This window comes from Syzygium oleosum, unplaced genomic scaffold, assembly GCF_021117445.2.
Source record: "Syzygium oleosum isolate NSW1041296 unplaced genomic scaffold, Sole_v2.1 Sole_v2.22, whole genome shotgun sequence".
Classification (NCBI taxonomy): domain Eukaryota; kingdom Viridiplantae; phylum Streptophyta; class Magnoliopsida; order Myrtales; family Myrtaceae; genus Syzygium; species Syzygium oleosum.
Window position 1 is genome coordinate 349,325 of NW_026607506.1, and position 25,250 is coordinate 374,574.

The window sequence follows — 25,250 nt, forward strand, 5'->3', positions numbered from 1 at the left end:
CCGGTTCCTTTTATAGAATCCGGGCACATCAACCCGTTTTTTTGTTTTGTAAATTTAAGGGCACTCGCCTCGGGATTGAATGCTCGACTAGTTTGAACAATGAATACTCAGGGCACTTGCTCTTGTAAATGTACGACCCCATCACCGAAGCTCACCGACAAGCCAAAAATCAATAAGTCTCTCCACATGAAGTAGTAAATGCTCAAGGCACATGGTGGGCAGAAGTGCGCTTATAACGTGGCTTGAACTTGTGAGTTTCTTATGTTGTTTGATATTCTTATAATTCTAAATATGATCGTATATTTTGTTGATTGCTAGATTCTTAATAATTGTCTGTTCCTCTATACCCAAATTATGTTCACGATGTTCAAGGAGGGCAACTTTATGGTCCATTGACGAGCAGATTCTCGAATAGTAATGAAATCGTAAATCCTTATTTTTTTTTATAACTCTTATACAATTGTCGTAACATATAAAAACTTAAAGACTTTAGGATCAATAGACGAGATTTACTTCCAAAAAAAGGAGGGAATTTCTACCGTATAGCCAAGTTTCAAAAATGGAAAATGTCGATTGCCCCTTTTAATTATTTTATGGCATCACGACAATCCTCCCTAAAAATGATAAAAATGTAAGATTTATGACAAATTTATTCTTGATTTCGCCATAGCATCGCAACATTTTGGTTTCATAAATGTGTTGTGGAAATATTTCGGCTAATTGAAGCACGACATAATTATTGAAAGTGATACATGATCGGACCCACTTAACACGTTTAAACATGTTACGTGCACCCACATTACCTCACATGATCAATTAAAAACCACCTGGATAAATCACAATTGTATTTAAAGGTCTTCAACTATTTATTCGTATCCTTAGCTTTGTCATTTCGTCCATCTACAAAGTGTACTTGTGAAAATCTTGCAGTAGCATGTAAGGAGACGTATCTCGTAAATTATACTCATAAGGGTGAAACCGAGTCAAGCTACATTGAATAATTCAGGTTCGACTTGATGACGACTTGAGATCGACTTGTTTAATTTCGAGTCGAGCTCGAACTCAAGCTACTCGAGTGTTTTGTTGAGTCAAGGTTGCGTTTGTCAACATTTAGCTTGAGAGGCTCACGAACCTAATCGAACTTTCATTATTTTTTTTAAATTCTTAATAATCAGAAGTATGAACACACAATACTTATAATTACATAATATTCGAGCTTATAAAATCCGAGCTCGAGCTTTATTTGAAAGTTGACTACGATTGAGTCGAGCTTAAGTATCTCGATTTTCCAGGCGGGTTGAGCTCGAGTGTCCAATTTTCTAACCAAGTCAAGCTCGAGTATGAAAATTGGTACTGTTCAAGCATCGGGCATAAAAGCCTAGTTTTGAACATTAAGTATGCTAGTCGAGTCAAGTAGCAATGCATTGACTTGGCTCGTCTTGATTACACCTCTAGACCTTCAGATGCTCATGTAATAATTGGAAATTACACGACATCACGCTATTGCTTATGGGTAAAATGAACTATATTGCAAGCTTTTCTAAGGCGTCAAGAGATAGAGTTTCTTTTTTTTTATGTCGTTTTGCTCTAGTCATAACCAAGAACTAAACATCGTAAATGTGGATTTTTTCTCAAAATTACCACCGTTACATTCTAACAAAGACTAGAATGTTGTAAATTTCGAAAAATGTTAAATTGTCTATTTACAAATGTTAATGATGACCCGTCTTATTTAAGATTTGAACGTTGTAACTGTGGACTATTTTTTTTTTCCCTTTTGTAATAAGGATAGTTTACAGATGTTAATGAGAGTCTATAATAGCCAAGAAAAAAAGTCTAAACTTGGATATTTTTCCAAATACGAGGATTTAGAAAAGGTTATGATATTTCGTGGTAACCAAGAGCAAAATATTGTATATTTAGATTTTTACATTACGACAATTCATAATTGGGTAATCGTAACGATGAACGGAACGCCGTTATTTTTTTAATTATAACGATTTACAAAGAGTTTCGACATTTTGTCCTAATATTAAAGTGTCGTAAAATTTGGTTTTTTTTAAAAGAAATAACGACCGTGTACAAATATTTATAATCTTACGTCACTACCAGTAACGTAATGCCATATATTATTTTTTTTTTTTTAATAACAAAAATTTATAAATGTTCCTAAATGATCTATTGTAATTAAAAACAGAATGTCGTAAATTTCCATGTTTTTAATAACAACCGATTGCAAACGTTTACGATAGTCCATAATAACTAAGAGCGAAACATCGTAAATATAAATTTTTAATTATGACGATTTATAAATAGTTATGATGTTTCGTCATAACCAAGTGCAAGCCATCGTAAATTTGGAATTTCTTATATTACAAAATTTTACAAGGTTCCTCGTAAATAAGAAGAAAATGTTTTAAATTCTAATGTTGTTTTTTGATTACAACGGTTGATAAGAGTTATGACATTTAGTTGTAACCGAGAGTAAAATGTTGTAAAATTGGATTTTTTTTATTAATTACATTGTTTTACAATGGGTGACAGTGGTTCCTCGTAAACAATGAAAAAATTGTCAGAATTTTGCATTCTTTCAATCACTACACTTTGCGAAGGTCTGCGATAATCCTTTATAAGTAATACAAAATTTTGCGCTTTTTTTATTTACAGTGGTTTCCAAAGGTTTACCATGCTCCATTGTAACCCAAAACTTAACGTCGTAAATTTGATTTCCTTAAATTACGACGATATACAAAGCTTTGCAACCGTACGTTATAACCAAGATCATAGCATTGTAAAACGTCAATAAATTTGACTTCTTTGATCGTGTCGGACCTTCATATGCTAGTGAATCGGACATCCATTTGCTATTGTGCAAAACATCACAAGATCTCACTTTTAATGCGTCGGACATTCATCTTCCAGTGCGTTGGATGTCTGACCTTGCGTGAAAATTGGCAACCAATTGCAACTGGCTCAAATTCAACAACCGAGAATTTTTTTATCTAAGGATTTGTTTGTGTTTGCACGAAATGAATGATTTAGAAAATATTTTTTTAAACATGATTGCTTATATTACTTACAAAAATTGAATGAATGAAAACATTTTCATCGTTCATGAAAATATCAGATATAAATTGTTGCCGATAATGATAATATTTTTCTTTGACTAATTATTTCAAACTATACAAGCGATCATATTTAGGAAAATATTATTCATTTTCCGCGAAAGTAGCATAGCCTTATTCTAGTAGCTAATATTTGTGGGGTATATGGTACAACATTTTACCTTAAACAAAGTCCTCCCAAATAATAAAAAGTCCTAGTGTTTACAGGTCTTTTGAGACCTGAGCAGGTCTTAAAAAGATTTTAACCCTAAGGTCTGTACATTAGATTTTCAAGGTTGTAAAACTCCTAAGGGGATATTGCCTGCTAAGGAGGCAGGAAAAATGTATCCCTAGCAATGTGGGTGCCGGACCAGACCGAATGCCGGGCCATAAAATAAGGCGTTGTAGTTTAGATAGGTGAAAACACCCTGTCCTGTCCTGGTGAGGTAAATTCTACCAAAATACCGGGATCCAATGCAGCTCCCAATAGGCAAGGTAGGCACAACATTTTACCTTGAAGAAAGTCCTCCCGAATAATAAAAAAGTCCTAATGCTTACGAGTCACTTCAGTTTACAGCCATGTTTGTAAATGAGACATGCAAAATCGTACACTGAAGAGACAAGCCATCAGAACAGTAGTAGCCACACGATAATCAAAACCATCCAAGTCAAATTGCCTCTCGTATGGCATCCGACTTCCCCTGCCCTTTTATTGCAATTTGCCCCTGCCAATGTCTGACCTGACTCTTTCCCCGTGTCATCCATCCATGGATGAAAACGCAACGACAGAGGAGCCAAAGTCAACAAAAGCACGCATAAATTTGGTTCTTTCCGGACATTGGAAAGGAAAAAAAGAATAAAAACAAAATCAAGAAGATAAAGTTCCCCAAAGAAGCGTCCCAGAAATTTACTCCGGCCACGCGTCTGCATTTCTTTAGTTAGTTTTGTCAAATCGTGTTTCTTTTTTTTGGTTCTCGTCGCAGCCACAGGAACCCCGCAAGAACAAAGAAGTCGCGAGGGTGGCTCCGCAGAAAATGAGCGAGGAAAAAGAAAGGAAAAAAGAGAGAAAAGCAGACATGTGATGGTAATGGGAAGGTGCCTGTCGTGAAGAAGATGGAACCGAGCAAAGCAAGGACAGGGTGTGGGTCTGCCTGACTACAGCTTCGGCGTGTATTGGGAGACGGGTCTTTCTTTTCTTTAATTATCATGTTCATGGAGAGAGAGAGAGAGAGAGAGACATAAACCAACCAATGTAATGTAAGAAGAACCAAAAACGCAAAGCAAGCCTAGAGAGAGAGAGAGAGAGAGAGAGAGAGACAGACAGACACATACATTTGGTAAAACAGCTCCGGGGGGAAACTTTTAATTTTAGCTTTGGTTGGATTCTCTGGCATTCAATATCTAAATCTTTATGCAGTTCTTTGGTAGGAAACTGCTCCAATAATGACCCATTACTTTTCCTTTCTCTGTCTCTCTCCCTACCTGGGTCCATTTTTTCCCTAAATTGGTGGTTACTGGCCTCCTTTTAATTCCCTTCTTTGGTTTTGTCTGGATTTTATCTTCTCATTCTCACCACCCCTCCCCTCCTTCTCCATCCAAGGCCTTGCTTTGCCTCTTGGCAGCTGGTGTTTTCTGTTTCCATTTCTTTTGATTGCTGTCAAATTCTCCTGAGAAAGTGCAGGAGTTTGTTGGGAAGCTTAGATTAAACGCCCTTTTTCCTTTTTTTTTATTCTTTTTTTTTTCTGGAGGCGTTGATTTTAGATCGGTCAGCTTGCTCTGAAGCATCTCAAAGGTATGAACTTTTCGTATGTTTTCTTCCTGATTGATGGAGGGGTGATTATCGATCATTGATTCTGGGAATGATTTGAGTTTTTTGCAATTTTTTTTGAGATTTTTTTGTTGTTGTTTCTTTGTTCCTCAGAACCGAAGCAAGATTTTCTGCTGGAAAAAAATCTAAACTTTACAGGTTTCTGGGTCTGTTGTAAGCCCCTTGGTCTTCTATTTGGTTCTCGTAGCTAATCAATGTTTTGAGGGGGTGTTTGTTTTAGCTGATGTTTCTGTGGAACCTGTTTGTGCTGATCCTACATATATTCACAATAGATTCCCATGTCTGGGTCATTGTATATTGCACTTCCTTTATCGTAGAAACTTTAGTATAGAGAAAGAAGATGTAAAATGCATCACCTTTTATCGTCCTCAAATTAACTTTTTTTTTTTTGAAGGATTGATATTTTTCTCATTCGAATGGCTACACCACTTTTTTTGATGCTTTGTCTTACCTTCTGGGTGCATATGAACTTCAGTTCAACACTTGGATCCATATTGATATTGTAGTTGTTGTTGCTTTTGATTGCTGTACCTGCTTAGTTTTCCATTAGCCTAAATGGGGTTTCTGAAGTGAGTTCAATTGAGCTCTTTCTGTGATGCTATTTAATCTCAAAATTTGCTACTCTGCTCCTCAAGTTTCTGTTTGGAATAACTAGCACACGCAGGGTTTCACTGTTAATTTGAATGACCAATTTCATTCTAATTTTTTTTTTTGTTTTAGGATATTGTGTCACTATGGTGACATAGTTGTCAGTGACAATTCATACTGCTTCTCTGAACTGTGGATGCACTTGGCTTGTTCTGTGTTAGAGGATCATGAGTTTCAATTTTCTTTCTCCAGTTCTGATTGCATCTCACATTTCAAAATGGGTTTCATGTTTGGTGTTAGAGCGTAAGCAGATAGAGTTACAATAAAACTTTACTGGCCAAAAAATATCACTAAATTATCTTAGTCTCAGTTTGATGGAGCAGAATAAACTATGGAGCCTGTGGATAAGCGACTGAAGTGGATTAGTCTTTGCCATATCTGTAGCATACTTTTGTGTCTTATAAGCATTGCTAATCTCTCTCCATTATTGATTGCATATCAGAGTCGATGTTTGTGTTATATTTACCTCACCGCCAAAGTTTAGGCAGAGTAAACCGGTGATGGTGAAGACATTTACCACTTGTTGATTTGGTCCCACATAAATGGAGCAGAGTGAATAACTGGGCTTGATGAGTGGTGATTTTTCTGAGAAAACGTCTCTTGGCTTATCTAGAATCAAATAGGGCTAAGTAAGTAATATTAACCATTAGAACAAAATACGGTGCCTTATAAAGTAATTTGTTCTCTGATCCTTATCGTGGTGAACCTCCGTTCTGTGCATGATGTGATTTAAATTTGATTTACGGAAACTGGGTAAAATTTAAGCTATGAACTTTTTTTTTCTCCAGAACTTGATCACTGATCTTTCTTTTCTTTATTATGTCAGACATTCTCGGAGCTGACTGTGAGAAGTGGAAGTTGATTAGACATATATATCTCAGCCCTAATGCAAGGGCAGAGAAGTGCCATAAGTTCCTTGCCGGAAGCTCTTGATATTGATCATCCATCTTCTTCTTCTTCTTCTTCAAGCAATGGCATGAATAGTCATCAGCTTTGCTGGAATACTATACAAAGTTCATCAGAGAGCCAAATTTCAAGGAGTATGGTATCCCCGAGTGATCAAATGGCATTTTTGAACTCAGTTAGTCATGAGCGGCAGAACCTGCTGGGCAGCAGCATACCTGAGCGTGGTTCTAGCAGTTCATATCATGAGGTTGGTGGTAGTGAGTGGAAAGCGGAACATGGATGGTTGTCTTCAGCAGGATTTTCTGGTGGTTCTGGTCCGCTTATCGAAGATCAGCAAAGAAGTGCCAACAATAGAAGATTCTTATTAGATGATGTCAGCGTCAATCCGCTGATGATTCAAAGTTCTCGTTCTAGTTGGATTGGGCAGAACCTAAACCTGAATGCAGGTCATGGCGGTGATAGTTCTTTTTCTGAGTCTCCAAGTTTATACTCGTTGTCTGGACTCAATGATCAGCAATTTCCTCCCGCTGGTTGCTCTGATCCTTTCATGATACCTCCAGGGAACGGTAAATGTATTGTGGGAGAAAATGACGGTGGACAAGGTGGCTCATTGGATGTCAGGCACATACCTTGTAAAAGAAAGTCTCTTGAAGGACATATTGGTCAATCTTCTATGGGTGAAAGCTCTCATTTTCTTGAAGTGGAAGAAACTAGTGCGCAGCATGCCACTTCTGCTCACAGTAACATGAGCCCTAACTCAACTATGTCTCGTATGTCAGAACAAGCAGATCCACAACTAAGGTCAAGTGTGAGTCATGTGACGGGAATAGTTTCTCATGGTCCTCCTTACACAAGTGTTTCAGAAAGTGCGGGAACCTCACAGAGAAGTTCCCGCCTGAGGATCAATTCTTCTATGCACAACTATCCAAACTCTTCCATCATACACCCTCTGGGAGGCGCTCTTAGCAACTCCAATGACTCGTCTACCTCCCAGTCATCAAGATTTATTTCAGTTGACCATTCCTTGGACTTGCCTTTGGCACCTGCATCTAGCAATGTCAACGTCCAAGACCAGCCTGATCTGCTTGATCTGCCTTCTTTGCCATACCCTGAACAATCAATTAGGTGGAGTAGAGGTTCTATCACTAGACCTGGCACTTCTTCTAGTTCAGCTTTCTCTAGAAACAGAGATGATGAGCTGCAAGAAGCCAGCTTGGGCAGGTATTCGAGAAATATTGGGAGACACCCTATGTATATACCTGCTAGTGAATTGAGAACTTTGGTTCAAGGACCAGTATCTAGAGATATACCTGGCGGAAGTAGTGCAATTCCAAGAAGTACGACCTATAGTACTCAGGCTGGATCAAGTACATCTGTCCCTCAATCATCTCAACCTAACTCAGTGCCCCATCGCAGTCGTCATTCCCAGTACCCCCGAAGATTGTCTGAATACGTCCGCAGATCGTTGTTAGCTTCCATTGGGAGCGAGACGGATCATAGCGGTCATTCTTCAGATGTTTCAGGCCATCCTGCTTTCTCACAAGATGTCCTTTCATCTGGGTCTCGTAACCAGGGTCATCGTCGGTCATTCCCCAGGTCAGCACCTTGGATGGAAAGACATGGTGACGCACTAGGAATTCCGTATTCCGTGCGAACTTTGGCTGCTGCAAGTGAAGGTCGTAGAAGGCTTGTGTCAGAGGTTTGTCCTGCTGCTATACTTTAGTCAAGTTGTGCAATTTATGTCCGTGCTGGAAGTGAGGCCATGTTCTGTGCTTACGTCTTTAAATATGGATGCTTCGACTGCAGTCGGTGTTTGACTTGTTACCCTTGAGTGGTCCCTGTCTTTCCTTTTCTTGGTTTCTCTCCCCATATGAATCAAGCATCTACTGTGCTGACAACAGCTTTGGAATGAGATGTTCCTCTGATTATCCTTATTAGCCAACGAAACCCATGTGGACACGATAAAATGTGAGCGTGGTTATCGGACATGAAATCCATCATAATGAATTTGTTAAGAAAGGTTACCCAAATGTTTGAAGTGACAAAATGATGCATGTCTGCCTATACTACATCTTTAGAACAAGGGATATTTGTTACGACTTTTCTCTTAGGACACATTCAAATGTCCTTTCTAGGTTTTGGATACTTGCTGAGCCCAAAATTCAGAGGTAAAATATGTCAGATGCGAGGAAGTTACGACCACACGTACCTATATGAAAGTCCTCGAGTAACACAAGATGGATTAGCTTCCGACTTTAGCAATTGCTCTAAAGCTTAGATCATACTTTTGCCTCTTTTTCACATGTATCCAAACATTTATTAAGGCTACCAGTTTCATGTAATCTCTGTGTCTTGCATGGTCAATAATGAATGCTTGCTTTATTTCATGGTTCGAACTGTCTAAGTATACTTTCGCAAGCCATGTTAATGCCTAGTCTCTTGGTTTTTGTAATTGTGATTATGGATTATTGCCACAATTCAAATTTTACTCTGGCCATCACTTTTTTAGTGCTTTCGACTTAAAAATATTTTGAGAGGCATGAGGGATTAAGTGGAACATAATTGACCGAGTAGTAGAGTCGTGGACTCATCTGTTTCTTCGACATTTCTGATTGTGCATTAGCCTCATCTGGTTTCATTTATTGTGGAACAGATTCGGAGTGTATTGGATCATATGCGCCAGGGAGAGGGCTTACGTCTTGAGGTTAGAATTTTGTGTCCAACGTTATAAGCTCAACTACGGATTGCTGGAAGCATGTCATTGGAGACCGGAACCATTAAGGAAATAAAATTGGCCCTTGCCAATGAATCTTTCGGACATTAGATAAAGTGGCGATTGTCCACGTTGTGCACATAAGATGCTAGAAGTGCTAGGAGTATACTGTTGGGACATGATGGTTAATCAATATCTATTGCAAGAATTCATCTCGTGTAGAACCCATCATATCTCACAGTCTGAACTGAACAACATACAGGCTTCCCAACTGCATCCCATGGAATCATAAAAACTTTTAAGAATTCCTATGTGCCTACTTAAAATTTTTTCTCGGAGATGCAATGTGTATTAGTATCACTATCAGTGAGTGCAAGCCCAGACCATGACAATTATGCACAAGTCATATTGCACTGGTGGTGAAAGATGCTAGTTTGATATTTAACCTTTGCATGTTTTGTTTCATGTTTAGGATGTTATGATTCTCGATCAGTCAGTATTCCTTGGGGTAGCTGATATTCATGATCGGCATGGGGACATGCGGCTTGATGTCGATAACATGTCTTATGAGGTAAATGCTGAAGCTGTTTCTCTCAAAATATTTGTTAATACCTTGAAATTATTAAGAAGCATGAACATAGTTTAAATGCTGGGGTGCCAGGAATTATTGGCATTGGAAGAGCGCATCGGAAACGTCAGCACTGGACTGAACGAGGAAACCATATTAAGTCGCATGAAGCAGCGCAAGTACACAATTGTAGTTTGCATGGATGCGGAGGCCGAACCCTGTTGTATCTGTCAGGTAGAGTAAACCGCTCTTTTCTGCATCGCAGCGCGATCCTAAAGTCTGCTTGTTCATGATTCTTGAGAGCTTCTATGACAATTCAGAGCCTAACATGGGACTCTTTTATATGCAGGAGTTGTACAACGAGGGAGAGGGTGTTGGGACTCTGGAATGCGGGCATGATTTCCACACCGACTGCATAAAGCAATGGCTGATGCACAAGAACTTGTGCCCCATCTGTAAAACGACAGGCCTGACCACGTGAGACGCGGCTGTCATTTTTCTGCTGATGTCTTGATGTCTGGCCAGATGAGTGAAAGGTACTCACAGCATCTAAGCAGTTCGCAGAATCATATACCAAGTCAGTGCATGCCTGCATGGGCGTGAAGGAGCTGAAGAAGCGTATAAAAGGTGCATATCCTTCGAAGCTAGCTATCTAATGCTTAGCACTAAGATGGTGGCGTCTTTAAGGGGACCAGTGAATCGTATTAAGTCGTCGAAAAATAAACTGCTGCGCGGCATTTCGAATGGAGGGCCTTGTTCAGCTGCGGCTATAAAGGGTGTCGAGTCCATCTGTACTGGAAAAATGTATAACTCCGTTTGCATCGAAACGAAATCATGCAGACTCTTTCTCATGCATGTCCTATTTTTTCTTCTTAAAATTTATGCAAAACAAGATTCATGTTTCTTCCATATTATTTTGTTCTTGAGTTAACATTGTGCTTCACCGACTAAGAAGTGGAGTGTGTTTCCTTGAAGGCTTTCATTACACTAGAATATTGATATTGGTCATAAGGAAAATCATTTAAATGGCCTCAAACATTTTTCTTTTGATCTATGCCATCGGTAGAAACGCTCAGTTTGAGTCATGACTACCATTTTATGCCAAGGAAGAGCCTCTTGCCCTTTCTTGCTGTGTAGACTGTGTTGGCGGAGTTGCTGTAACGAGCTTGTGAATCGGCGTCGGAGCTCTCCGATCACCCCAATCACCTCACGCGTGCCCACCACTAGTCGTTCCTCGACACATGTAAAATACCCGAGCAACTCCAGGCCTGACCATTTGACGTCCGCCACGCCCAACTTGAGGATCGTAACTCGCGTCTCTGGAGCTGTGAGCGCATCCCTTGAACGCCATTTCCTTGGCCTTGCCTCTTGGATAAGCCATCCTCTCTTGACAATTCGTGGAAAAATCCTATTTTGATACCAGTTGTCGAACACAACGCATGGTTTGTGCGGCAACGTGAGGGTGTGCAAAGGAACTGAGAACTGCCTGGAACCAGCGGTTCCCAGCTTCAATATACTAAAATCTATGTGTGAAACCGCTCACGCGCCCACCTGAACTAGAGCGTCAATAGAGAGAGAGAGAGAGAGAGAGAGAGAGAGAGAGAGAGAGAGAGAGTACATTTTGAAGAATTTACCATGCAACCCTCTGGAGCTAGGGCAAAAATTCAATTTTAGGAACTATAGAAATGACAGTAGTACCTTCGAAACAAACATTAATCCACCAAATATTCATTATTTATGTATATATATAATTTTTAAGAAAATTTTTCAAAAAAAAAAAGAAAACATTTTAAGAAAAATGTAAATCCAAAAATCTCTAATTTGAAGCTCAATGTCCATCAACTAAGTACTGCCCTCGTTTCATTCTCATTTTGTTTGAGTTTGTCCTTTTATCTTTTACTTATGGTCTCAACTTTCGAGCAATGCCCATAAACTCACGACCTCGACTCTAAACTCTCATCAACTCACAGCTGTGCCTCCGGCTTATCATTGCCTCCCTCTCTCTCTCTTGGTCACCTTCATTTGCGTGAAACTTGATGGGACCGGTTCCATGGATCCACCGAAGAACTGGATCCATGAAACCAATTGGCAATTCTCGATTTTATAGTGGGAACCGTCCATCCGAACCATGCTCACCACTAGGCAATGCAATCTTTCGTGGGATTACACTTCCTGTCGTGTTGTTCACTCTCTCTCTCGTCTCCTTCTTCTCTCATGTTTCACTTTCACGCAAGAAACCAAATCCACGTTAATTTGCTCGGCTAAGGACTCAAGGACCTCACACACTAGCCAGAGAGAGCATACTTCCCTAAAATCACTCTTGCAAACAAGTTTGGGAGAATGAATGCTTCACACTTATAAGAGAATTCAAAGATTCAATTGATTCAAAGGTTGATTACCACTACTAATCCTAATGCCATGAAATGCGTTCAATAAGGTGTATCCCCCTCCCTTGAACACAATTTGGCTGCTCCTAGTACACGAACCAGCCACAAACTTCAAAAGAATGTACATGGACTTTACTCGCTCTTTACGAGTCTTGCCCGTACGTCGCACTCGTTCATGCATGCACATCCCACGCGCATCCTGCGTCCAACTTGTTGTGCACCGCTCGTGGTCAGCCCGTGCTGAGCTCATGGCACCTCGCCGACTCGAGTCGCGACATGGTATACAAAAATCGATCTGCATCCATCATCAGATGGGAAGGCAACAACTAATTCCCACGCGGACTCCCGGCTTCAAAATCTATACGGCCTCTAATCTTCAGGGACGCATGTAGATTCTATGTAGCCCCTTTCAAGTAAAAAGACTTCTAATCCGCCGCACGACATAACAATTCGATCCCAATACGATACGAATTCATTCAAAAGCAACCGAACTCCAACACAACGTGATTAATCAGAAATCGAACACCAAATTAACATATTCTTTTGAGCTCTTAACAAAATAAAATGGTTAATATCACGAAAAAACCCCAAATTGGTACACATGCGACAAATTTATCAAAATTAATTTTTTGATCATCAAAAATCCCAAACTGTTATATTTGCGATAAATTTACTCTCTGTTAGTTTATGTTAAATTGGATTAATACCACGAAAAAATCACAAATAGGTACACAAACTTCAAATTAGTACACTTGTCAACTGCCACTTGCCATTCAGTTCAGCAATTTGACGCTAAAATTTAACGGAAACTAATTGAGGGTAAATTTATCACATGTGTACCGGAGATTTTTGGTGATCAAAAAATTAATTTGCAAGTATACTCATTTAAGATTTTTCGTGGTTAAAAAAAAAAACGAGACACATTTGACAAGGGGACATAGCTTTGCCACCCTACTTCCAAGTGGCCATGTTTCTCGGGTGGGGAGGAGGCACGGGTTTCCAAAGTCTCCCCCGAGCACAGCCGCGACACATGCGATGTTGGTAATGATGCCGTCGATTCCTACCCTTTCCTTGCCCTCCAACAAACTCCTCCTTTTGCATAAAATAGTATTATCTCACCGCATAGATTAAGGTCCACACCCCCCACAAACCACAACCATAGTCAAAAAAGCCTATTGCTTCGCCACCCGAAAATCCCCCTCCCCCCCAAAAAAAAACAAAAAAAATATGTATTAATTAATGACGGGGATTATCGCGAAGAAGAAGCTAATCACATCACCATTTCCACTAATTCCCCACCACTATCGTTTCCTCTACCCCATAAAAAACATTTTCTATTCTCCCCCCCAATTTTTATTTTTGTTTTTAATATTTTTTTGATAACATTGTAGTGGACCTTTTGAAATACTCCTCCTTTTTGTTCCCTTTATTGGACCATCGGCCTGAGGAATTCGGAGCAGACGAAGTCGACAAGAATTGTTCATCTGACCGTTCACGTGTCCTCGCTGCTATACCAATGTTTTTTTTTTTTTTTTCGGGTCGAATGCTATACCAATGTTGGTTGGGGTAATTTGAGTGAATTTGTAGGTAGGCTCGAGTCCACAACCTATTATTAAATCCAAAACGGAGGCTCGAGTCAATTTCGGCCTAATTCCATCACCGTTTCTTCGTAATCATCACCCGGTGGACTCGGAAATACGAAAAGTCGAGGCACTTGGTCGCGGATCGTTAGCCCCTCGAGTTAAAAATCGTAATTTAATCGATCCTAATACGCTCTCTGGTCAGACCTGGACCCGAATCCAAATCCGAACCCGATCTATCAAAACGGTTAATTTGGAATGATTTAATTCGAGGAAGAAATCTAAGCATCGGCCACCAGATTCTACCGACACGACCACCGTGCCACGTGGGAATGGACCCCGTCTTCTACGTCCACTCGATACGCTGAATGTTTATAAAAAAACCGTAAGACGATACGGTCCTACCCAAAAAGAAATAATTTAGTTTGACCTCTTTAGAAGTGTCGCGGCGAGAAAAACCAAATAAATGTCACGAGTAATTAAAAAAAAAACCACTAAAAAACAAACGAAAATAGATAGGAAAAAAAAAAAGTGGGGGCCGCCTTCCCCTGCCACTTCTCGCTCTAGAGCAATGCCATCATGCCAGCTCCTCTCCCTACACAGTACGCACACAGTCCACTCAAGCGCCGTGCGCAAATTCAACCCCACTCGTCATCTCTCGTCGTCTTCATCACCGTCTTCGTCTTCATCTTCGTCTTCTTCGTTTGTTTCAGCGGCTGGTTGCCCGGAGAACTGGGCTGCGGCGGCGGAGGAGGAGGAGGAGGAGGAAGTAGAGGGGAGGAGCGAAGATGACGGAGCCTGCGTTCTTGAACGACCGGCTGTCGAGGCGGACGTTCATCTTCGGCCTCCGCCTGTGGGTGGTGGTGGGCATCTGCGTGGGAGCGGCCATCGTCATCGCCCTCTTCCTCGTCTCCCTCTACTTCACCTCGAGGCGCAACAGCGCCGCTTCTTGTTCTTCCCAGAACAAGAAGATGAAGAAGAAGAAGCAGCAGCAGCGGCAGCAGGGGCGGGAGCAGGCTTCGGGGCCGCCGCCCGTCAAGTCCGTCGTCGTCTCCTCCCACGCCAACCCCACCATCCCGAGCGTCTCCAAGGAGATTCTCGAGATCCGGGTCGACCACCCCAGGGGCCCGGACTCGGACCCCGACCCCGACCCGGATGCTCTCGCCCTGGTCCCCCAGCCGAAGGAAGAGAGCCCGACCCGGCTCCACATGGAGATAGGCAAGGACCAACGGATTTCGTACCCGGAGCGGCCCGGGAGTGGCGGGTCGGGGCCCGGTGAGCAGGCGGTGGCTTTGACGGCGACGCCGGAGGTCTCGCACTTGGGTTGGGGCCACTGGTACACGTTGAGAGAGCTACAGGTTTCGACGGAGAATTTCGCCGACGAGAATGTGATTGGTGAAGGTGGGTACGGGATTGTGTACCGGGGTGTGCTCGAGGACGGCACGAGAGTCGCGGTCAAGAATTTGCTGAACAACAGGTAAATGTGGGCTCCGTTTTGAAAGATTTGAATATCTGCCACTTGAAACTTTTTTCGCGGGGCTCGTTTTCAGTTAGTCGTTTGTGTTGTGAGAGGTTTTGGACGACGGTGTTGTGTGGAATTGAGGTTGTTGCCAAATTTAAGTAGTGTTTGTCGGAGAAACTTTTTGTCCTGGTAAGAGTGAAAGCTTTTCTGGTGAATGTGCGGCTTCAACATTGCTGATTCTTTTTTTTTTTTTTGTGTGTGGTAGGGGACAAGCGGAAAAGGAATTTAAGGTGGAAGTAGAAGCAATTGGGCGAGTTCGACATAAGAATTTGGTGAGGTTGCTCGGTTACTGTGTTGAAGGAGCTCACAGGTAATACAGTCTATGCAATTGATGTGCTATTGGTTCATAGAATTGAAAATAAGCGGATAATGCGAATAATAATAATACCCTTGTTTGGCTGTCATAGGATGCTTGTTTATGAGTATGTCGACAATGGGAATTTAGAGCAGTGGCTTCATGGGGATGTCGGGCCTTGCAGCCCGCTCACGTGGGAGATTCGCATGAACATCATCATCTGCACTGCAAAGGGGTAAGTCTTTGTGCTAATTCAATTGTAGTAGAGTTCATTTTTGGTTTAGTATTTGAAGTCTCTGACCATGGGGATTGAACAAAAAGCACAGCTTAACTTACCTGCACGAGGGGCTCGAGCCCAAGGTTGTTCACCGAGATATCAAATCGAGCAACATTTTACTCGATAAACAGTGGAATGCGAAAGTATCTGACTTTGGCCTAGCGAAGCTCTTGGGCTCAGAAAGGAGTTACGTGACAACTCGTGTGATGGGAACATTTGGGTGGGTTAGCATCCCCAAGCTGATTGGTTTCAAGTTTACTGTGTTTCATGATGTCATTTATTTTTGTTCAATTGAAATGCATGACGATCACATTGGTTTCCTTTTCCTCAGATATGTGGCTCCGGAATATGCCAGTACGGGCATGCTGAATGAAAGAAGTGATGTATATAGCTTTGGGATTCTCATAATGGAGATCATTTCCGGGAGAAACCCAGTGGATTACAGCCGCCCTTCTGGAGAGGTCAGTCTTGCCAATACGATGTTGTCAATCCTCAATCATCTTTGAGCATTTGAGGAGCATTTCCTTTTCCTCTTCAGGTTAATCTTGTCGAGTGGCTTAAGACAATGGTTACAAATAGAAACCCGGAGGGAGTTCTGGACCCGAGGTTGCCGGAGAAGCCTTCATCGAGAGCCCTAAAGCGTACTCTTTTGGTAGCTCTGCGTTGCGTGGATCCAAATGCTCAGAAGCGGCCAAAGATGGGTCATGTAGTTCATATGCTCGAAGCTGATGAGTTTCCTTTTCGAGATGTAAGTACGCATTCTTATCCGTGTCCCATATTTCTGGAGTCGCGCCTCAATTTCCATTAGACTTTAAGATATTGGCAAACATTGATCCAGTCAATTTGTTAAATCTCCTCCCTACCGTCTAAGAACAATTAACTTGAACTTGCCATCATTTGACATTTTAATATGTTCTTGCAAAGATTAGCATTGCGAGATTGTCTTGCCAATGGCCAGTCACTCTTTGTCCTCTTATACATATTCCCAAAAAAAGGTATTTTTGGCTTTGAGCAACCATCATTAATGGGAAGTCATTTTGGAATCAGGGAATTGGGGAGGAACCTATACAAGGCAGATCCTTTCGTTTTGTAACCTGCTTTTACTATGCTTTATCCTCACGTATTCCTAGAAATTCTTAAACAGCAAAACGTTGTCTAGGAATGAAGATATGCCTTGTACGATTCATTCTGTCTCTCTAAAGTTTAGTTAAATTGCATGCTTAAATCATTGCAGGACCGTAGGGCTGGACGGGAACATGGACGCTCACATCGGGATATTTTGAGGGATAGGCTGTTGGACAAGCGTGTAACTGAATCGGGTGATAGTAGTGGATATGAGAGCAGTGTGCAAAGCAATATGTCAATGTTGAGAAAGCAAGATCCCGAAGAGCAATAGCCTTGACAACTCCTTAACAAGGTGAAGTGTCGGACGTAATCTTGCCTACTTCTTTCCATGAAGAGTTGGTTTGTCTCTCTCGACTGTGTATCTAGTTCACAATATTTTTGCCTTTAACCCTGTGTAGATTTTGCTGCATTTTGTCCCATTCTTAGTGTTGTGTCAGCCACTTCTGCTTTTGAAGTATAATCTGGGTGGGATCTCTGGATGTTGTAGATGTCTTTTATGACGTAGTCTTCTATTCAGAAGATTTTGCCCCTGGATTGGATCTCTGTATGGTGTAGGTGTCTTTGTATGATATTGGCTTCTATTCTGAAGATTTCAGCAAATGATGTGATCCAACTCACTGGAGTTATTGATTGAATGCTCTCATTGTCAATTTTGGTCTCTAGTTTTCACAACTTGGCGATGTCTTATGTTTTCTGCTATTTGCTCGTCTCTCTGACTATACTATGAACCCATGCATTGACAATCGTGCTATCACGTGCCTTATTATATGCACATATATGTCCTTTTTAAGTCTCCTTCTCTTTTTAATTGTCCATCTGTGGTAAAGTAGTTAAAGCTATGCTGACATATAATGAGGATTATTCGTCAAGCACCATCCTTGGGATAATGAAGTCGCTTGACCATTACATTTAAGTTCTAAAGCTCGGCTTTTGCATTGACTTGGTTGTCTTCACAGCATCGACGAAGAATGTATTTTGTTAACCAAAGAGGGAAGATATATGAACTGTACTCATGTCAAACTCATTGAAGCTGAGTGGATTGAACCCTTTTGCGGAAAAAGTTGCAAAGAGAAAAGGGAAAACCCCTCACTGGACGTATTGTGTTGGGAGAAAGGCGAGCTTGACTCGAGAACTAGTAAGACACGAAGCTCTTTTTGGCATGGAGTCTGGTGGGTATGAAGACTGAAGGGGTCTCTTTGACAGCTAGAAAGTGTTCTATTTTGAGGAACAGGGGACCCTTTCATGTTCTTGAATCTTGATTTTGATGTAAGAGTGGCAAGAGGATCCTCTCTCTTTGGCACTGATCTTCTTGTTGTCCTGGGATGGGTTTTTTCATTCCCTTTCTCATTGACCTTCCTTCGACTTGGGTCGACGAAACTGCAACGTGTTATCCGGTGGGATTCATTCTCTTTTGCAGAGCTTCCTCAGGTTTTTAGAGAGGTGAGATGTGGGCATGTTTGATTCCTTCTGTCAGGTTACCTTTCGAGGTGAAGAGAGGTGATAAATGTGGCTATTAGGAATTGTGATCCCTGTTTTAGAGTTTAAAGAAGCGGCAGGGGAAGAGAGGCGACAAGAGTCGGAGGGACAGGCGACTTCGTACCGAATCCTGACAACGGGCTAATTGGAACTACAGCAATCTAAAATGTTGTTTACCTGTAGCATGGAGGCATTTTTGGAATGGATGGGAACCAACAAACACGATACATCGACTGAAGATGGCCACTCCTTCCCAAGCATGAATCGCATGGTTAGTGGTAAAATTGAAAGGCGAAGGACGGAAAATTTGGGATAAGCAACTTAAGAAAAATTTCTTTTGACTAAAAATTTGTAAAACCCGATGTCATTGATTTCTTTGTCGACTTGTTTCGGCGTTTTTGTTATTCATGGGTTCTTAATATCATCCCTTTCGAAACAGGCTTCAATGGGAACAACTACGCTCAATGCCCTCCATTTGTAATGACACGCAAACTCTAGTTTTTGGTTGGTTGGGACAAACTTCTGTCCTTCAGCTAAGTACTATGCTCATGTTCAAATTGCAAGATACCATATGCTTGTCCTATCACAGATTGAAGTGCCACAATGGGCATGAGACTTGAATCTATACTTGCCGCTGACTTACAAATTGCAAAAGGTGGCTTCTTCTTCTTCTTTTATCGTTTAGCGAGTAAGATGTTTGGCATGATTCTGACATGCGATCCAAGTACCAGCTTCACGTAGCCAAACCAAGTTAGCTTATTACAGAATTATGATGGGTTATGCTGAACATATTTCGTTCAATTCGGTTCAGTTTTTTAGATTTTTTAAAACACAGTACGCGAATTATTTAACGAGTGCTTTTGGAAACTCGTTGACAGATCAACCTTTGGACGTCAATGCTTTCGAGCTTAGGCTGGTGGCAACAATGGGGCTTTTGACCACATACTTGCCACCATCGTCCATCCAACTAAGATAACCAAACACCACAGTCTGTTTCATCTGTTTTGGACCTTCTATTGTCAGCTTATAACTCAGCTTCTCATACTTCTCTTCGAATGTCAATCTATCCGGCACAACACTGACCTTGAATTCCTCCATCGGATTCAACTTTGCTGTGTAGGTTGACGGCCCATCTCCCACATTCGTCACCGTCCTGTAAAATTCTTGCACCATGGGAGAGTCTGAGCTGTTCGAACTAAAGAAGGCAATGAAGGAAGGGTAGTTCAGGTCCAGTGATGGGTTTGAACAATTGTAGGAAGATGACCTGGTGACAATTTGAATTTGCTTGGATGTGTAATTCATTGCACACATGAGGTTGACATAGTCTTGGGGCGTCACGTCGTATATGAGCCCGGGGTCTAATGCCTTGTTCGGATCAACATGGCCAGCTCCCATGCCTAGAGGGCTCGCCGGTTGGTAATCATTCCCGATGTCTTTGATAGGGCTATTTGTGCTGTCCATTGTATATGCTGTAGTCATCATGGCCGACCGGATGGCTGCGGGGCTCCACTCGGGGTGCGGTCCTCTCAGGAGCGCAGCCACTCCAGCTATGTGTGGGCACGCCATCGACGTTCCCGACAAGAGGTTGAAGTCGTTAAATAGTTTATGCGAGTCCACTACAGCCGCTGGATTATTTTGAGGCCACCCAGCCAGGATCAGTGTCCCAGGAGCCAAAATGTCGGGCTTAAGGACGACCGGGCAACTTGGTGATGGGCCACGAGAGCTGTAGCTTGCCAAGGTCGGAGCAGGCTTGCTGCCAATGATTGTTTTCCGAAAATGGATACTTGCTGTTGGCTCGGATGAGTTCCTGATGTAGGCTTTGATGGTATTACCATCTGCAGGATTCAAAAAGATTGTAGGGAATGTAGTAATAACGAAGAAGTTCGGGTTGGAGCTGTTTACAATGAACACACCACCAGCGACTTTCGCTCCATGGACTTTTTGGACTTGATCCCCTACAGTCCCATTCTTGTCCTCACACACAACAATATCAGATGGACTGAGTTTTTTCAATTCGACCGTATTGTTGCATGCGTCCATGAAGACAATTGGAGATTTACTCAAGGACGGGTCGCCTGGAAAGAGAGTTGAGCCTGCAATCGAGACTCCATCACCGAGGGTAACAGTTCCCCCGAAGGCACGGTCTATTTTCCCGGCAGCGACAGTTATGGCCCACGGAATCCCATTGTGCAGGTTCTCGAGGGAAGCTCCCTCGTTTCCCGCGGACAACGATACAGTGATCCCTCTCTCTATGGCTGCGTATGTGGCTATTGCAATAGGGTCCTCATACAATGGAACACCATCAAAGCCTAATGACAAGGACAGGACATCGACACCGTCAATGATCGCTTGATCGATTGCAGCGAGGACATCAGCAGCATATCTGCCTTCGTCCCACAGGGCCTTGTACATGGCTACTCGGGCCCGTGGAGCCACGCCAGAGGCAGTACCTGGAGCATAGCCGAAGTAGGAGGCGTCTGCAACATAATTTCCGGCTGCCGTGGTAGATGTGTGGGTGCCGTGTCCTTCAGTGTCACGCGTAGAGTTCATGGAAATGGTAATGTTGGGATTTTTGGCTACCAAGGCCTTGTTGAAAAACCGGGCTCCGACAAGCTTTTTGTTGCACATCGAAGCGTTGAATTGGGTCCCAACCTCACATTCGCCTTTCCATTTCGCTGGGATTGCAGTCATTCCGTCATCATTGAAGCTCGGGCTTTCCGGCCAAACACCTGTATCCACAAGCCCAACTATGACATCCTTGCCGTAATCCGAGGTAGGCCATGCTCCAAAATTAGAATTCAGGCCAAGAAATTGGGTCGAGTGAGTCGTATCGGCTTTTACAAGCAAATCCTTCATGGAAGAGATGTAGCCCGGAGAGTTCTTAAGGGCCTCGAGCTCACTAGGAGAGAGACTAGCACTGAATCCCTGGACGACATGAGTGTAACTGTAGATGAGCTTAGAAGACATGGGTGTGGCACTAGCTTTGGCTCTAACTTCAGGACTAGGGCTTCGCACTACTGATGAAACAGTGGCCGAGTACCAGCTATGGGGATCAGAGAAGGCTTTGGGCATGGAGGATAAGTCCATGTGGATAATATAATTGTCGGACTGCCCTATCGTAAAGGCAAAGCAGGACACGGTTAGAATTAGAAGCCTCACCACGTATGAATGAATGCGATCAACCATGATCGGCGATTGAAGTGAGCTAGTTTCAGAGTACAGCTGCCTTCATATAGGGAATACAGATGTATAGGGGTATCTTATGGTGGACCCTGATCTCAATGCTCTGTTCTCAACCTATGGAAGTAATCCAAGAAGGGGAACAAAGGATTGGAAAATGTATGCATTTTTCTTAAAGTCACATGGATGTTGGGTGAGAGTCCACCTTTGGCAATTGAGTGATACTCAACTTGTTTTCCCTCCGTACCGCGTCATATTTTCCACACAATTGTATGAACAAGAATCCAAGTGGGCTCACCCTTTTGGATTCCTTTGGAAATATCCAATAAGGGGAGATCGTGCAATTATCTCTTCATCGAGAGTGACGCACCTATAGAATCGCTAGGCATCCGGAGCATGATTTTTGGTCGATATTGATGGGTGCATATTGCAACATCAAAACATGTCAATCTTTATCAAGTTTCTTTGGCAGCTTCATGGTTTATCTTAAAGGTGAAAACGTGAGGGGTTGTAAGACAAACGCTCACTTGGGAGAATTGATAAGGTGGGTAGAGGTTGATATACCTTGATTGACCTACAATTTACTAGTTTAAACTTTTGAACGATTATTGTTCCAACTAGATATGTTAATTGGCTTGAATTTGGACGTTCTCTTCATGATCTTCTCACAGTATCTTTGGAAATTGTCCAATAAGTCCTAAACATATTGTAAATATGCCAATTTAGTTCATTTTTTTTTAATTTTATCAATTGAGTTCCAAACCTCTTGCGCAAAATTCTAATGTAGCCCTTTCGATAAATTTTTATCGGAAATCGCCGACGTGACAGTGTGCCATGTGAGATGGCAGATGATGACTGATCCGTAATATTAGCTATTTCCGGTGAAAATTGATCGGAAGGTCTATATTGAAATTTCGGGGAAAAGTTTAAGGCTAATTGATAAAATAAATTTAGGACTGATTAGGTAAATTTTTCCTATATTATCTAGGTTGAGATATTATTCTTTTTACTTGTGTTTCCAAGCAAGTGGATTGAAGTTAATTGTCCGTTAATGGTAGAATTGAGCATGACCTGGTGGCCCACAAGCCCGCCCAATACCCTTAGGGTCACATTGGTCTAAAAGACATTTTTGAGCGAGCTTGAGCAAGACTATCTAGTAATAAAGTTACGCTCATCCCGGCTAGTCCTGTGACAACCCGACTTGAGAATTTTAGACATAAAATTATTCTTACAGGTGGGACTGTGCAACAAATTAGACTCCACCGAAGGGCTGGGCCCACAGATTGGGACGAGGCCCCTACTTGTCAATCCGTGTCTTGATGATATATCAAAAAAGGCACATTGATGTAATTGCCCAGTGATCGTGGTGAAACAGATACCATGGAAACATGTCCTTGGTTGGAGACGATGGTTGTTGCGACACAACAACGTGGAAATTTAAATTGAGATATATATTGATGCAAAGGAATAGCTAAATTAAAGGGGAACATGCTTAACCCTAGAGTCCCATAGGTAAGAGAAAGATTGTTGAGGTGCAGATGTGACGGCTGTTAAACGGAGTTCGAATCGAAGAATTGGTGCGGTGTGTAGAGCAAGTAAAATTATTTGGCCATAACTTATCGACTTAAACTTTGAGTGAATATTTGGGATGTGAGCTCAATGAGATCATCAAGCTGGGGATCCTTTCTTTTTACCATGGGGCATAACCATGCACCAAGTCGGAAAGGAAAGTATCCAGCGAAGGCGACACAAAATGATCGGTCATCGTAATTGATCGGGACAAGACCACACTGATGTATCCACTCCCCACCAGCCCTCCATGTGCTGTCCACAATTGACAACCTATGTCTCCATCATTCATGGTTTTGATTCGCAAGGAAAAGAAGACAGGCGTAAGACCGATTGTCCCATGAGGGCAGCATCGTAAAGGATTCTTTCCGTGGTCACCGTCATCTTATCAGCTCTTAAATAATATCATTCCTGAACACAATATGTTTGGCCACTTTCGAATAATTAAAACTTCGGTTTCTGCTTTTCTTCCTCTTTCTTCTTCTTTGAAGTTCTGATCCTTACCGTGATTGGATTCGAGGGTTCCCAGGCTTGAAATCGTCAGAAACGTGCCAAGAACATTGAACGATATTCAATTCAGGACGTCCGCATCCTAGCTTCACGGAAAACAGGAGGAGTCGAGATGAGAGCGACATTTTTTATACAGAATAGCTGACCATTTCAACAATAGGTTAAGAAGAAAAACTTATTCATTTATCTCGCAGTAACTGTTGAAGATAGTTTGGTAAAGGGTCGCTATTGATAACTTTGTCAGCATCTAGAAGAGAGACCAGAGACAGTGGTTTCTCCATTATTGTTGCAGCTCCTTGGAGAAGAAGTAATCATCCTCACGACATGACAAAAGTAATTAAAAGCGTTCTTCTTCTTTTTTTCCACCTTTGTTGTTTTCTTGCCTCGTGATTCCAAGAAGAAATGATCAAAAAGATGTCTGAAAGGACATGCATGTGGATCGAAGTGAGAGCATCACAAGTAAAACGAGGCAAGGACATTTTCATAAGTCGAAGGGTTCACACCACCGTAAGATGATGTACCAACCTCGGTGTGAATACTCTCTGTCCGCTTTATCTTTTGCGTTAAATTTTCATTCTTGTTGTCGGAGAAATTTATCTTGGGGCTTTCGACCTTGACTAGTGATGTCTATGGAATAAGGTGGGAACGGGTTGTATTCCTCGTTCCGGCCCCTGGATTCCTAGGGATGCCTCCATCTCTGCTCAAGACCTATTAATAGGAGCCCGATCTTTAGTTACAAAACATTACAGGAATTCTGTTTTTTAAAAAAAGAGAGAAAAATAATTGTCAAATTGTACTTCATAAACTTCATCTATCTTTTAGAAAATATTATTATACAAAACTAACTTTGGTAATTAAAAGTGTTATAGCAGAGCAGGGAGAGTTGGGGACGCAAGGAGGGAATGCTACCAAAATGGACAGAAAGAAATCAACTTCTTTGTAATTCCATAAGGTAACATTCCTTGAACTTGTGCCATTTCCTTCCCTTCAATCAAGCTCTTGAAGTTTTAATTCGTCTAATCGAGTTCTTGAAGTTGCATTTTTTTTAATCGAACCCGTACAACTCAATATCCGATTAATTGCAGCCGGTGTGCTCGGTGGAATACACAAGAGCCCAGCATGGAGAGCTCTAGTACAGTTTAGTATTGAGAAATCTCTTTAGTTATTACTAAAGAGAACTAAATATCCGTCCCGATATTCGTTGCGACCCAGGCAACGGCGAGGTCGGCCTCGCCTTCGGCCGGGCGAGGCGAGACCTCGCCCGTGACCGCGATGGCGAGTCCCGGCGGCGAGCGGCGCGCCTCGCCTCGCGCTCGCAGGCGGCGCCCGAGGAGTCGGCCTCGCCTTTCTTTGGGCGGCGGGTCTCGCCTTGCCCGGCGGATCCGGCGAGGCCTCGCCGCGGCGGCGGCGAGGTCTCGCCTTGCGGGATCCGGCCCTCGCCAAGGGCCGGCGACCCTCGACCCCGCACCTGCTGCGCCCACCACCGCCGGCCCTTCTCGGCGGTGGTGGCCTAAGCAGCGGCAGCGGCGAGGAGCCCTGCCGCCGTCGCAACACCTTTTTGT

The 25,250-nt window shown here is 42.3% G+C and overlaps 3 protein-coding genes across 5 annotated transcripts in view; 2 read left to right on the plus strand and 1 right to left on the minus strand.

The window, feature by feature from the left end:
* The first annotated feature begins 4,033 nt into the window (after nucleotides 1–4,033).
* On the plus strand, nucleotides 4,034–10,676 carry LOC115675894 (probable E3 ubiquitin-protein ligase RHG1A). Of its 2 annotated transcripts, XM_030598687.2 has the most exons (6): nucleotides 4,038–4,896; nucleotides 6,407–8,185; nucleotides 9,140–9,190; nucleotides 9,672–9,770; nucleotides 9,861–10,001; nucleotides 10,117–10,676. In XM_030598687.2, the coding sequence occupies exons 2-6, from the start codon at nucleotides 6,467–6,469 to the stop codon at nucleotides 10,246–10,248; spliced, it is 2,142 nt and encodes a 713-aa protein (XP_030454547.1). In that variant the 5' UTR covers nucleotides 4,038–4,896; nucleotides 6,407–6,466; the 3' UTR covers nucleotides 10,249–10,676. The 2 variants fall into 2 exon arrangements, with proteins under 2 accessions (XP_030454548.1, XP_030454547.1); XM_030598688.2 differs by lacking the exon at nucleotides 9,140–9,190 and having other exon boundaries at nucleotides 4,034–4,896.
* A 3,654-nt stretch (nucleotides 10,677–14,330) lies between these two features.
* Nucleotides 14,331–25,250, plus strand: part of LOC115675895 (probable serine/threonine-protein kinase At1g01540) — an 83,230-nt gene continuing 72,310 nt past the window's right edge. Inside the window, exons 1-7 of one of the 2 annotated variants that reach the window (XM_030598692.2) lie at nucleotides 14,335–15,211; nucleotides 15,462–15,566; nucleotides 15,664–15,786; nucleotides 15,878–16,048; nucleotides 16,160–16,289; nucleotides 16,367–16,576; nucleotides 17,063–17,603. In XM_030598692.2, coding sequence (XP_030454552.2) covers nucleotides 14,523–15,211; nucleotides 15,462–15,566; nucleotides 15,664–15,786; nucleotides 15,878–16,048; nucleotides 16,160–16,289; nucleotides 16,367–16,576; nucleotides 17,063–17,224 — 1,590 coding nt within the window. In that variant the 5' untranslated portion in view covers nucleotides 14,335–14,522 and the 3' untranslated portion in view covers nucleotides 17,225–17,603. Of the gene's footprint in view, nucleotides 15,212–15,461; nucleotides 15,567–15,663; nucleotides 15,787–15,877; nucleotides 16,049–16,159; nucleotides 16,290–16,366; nucleotides 16,577–17,062; nucleotides 17,604–25,250 lie in introns of those variants that run through there. The other variant, XM_056321240.1, reaches the window with a different exon arrangement.
* Nucleotides 19,273–21,645, minus strand: LOC115675926 (subtilisin-like protease SBT3). The gene has a single exon (XM_030598741.2). It carries the CDS (start codon nucleotides 21,613–21,615, stop codon nucleotides 19,309–19,311), a length of 2,307 nt encoding a protein of 768 aa, XP_030454601.2. The 5' UTR covers nucleotides 21,616–21,645; the 3' UTR covers nucleotides 19,273–19,308.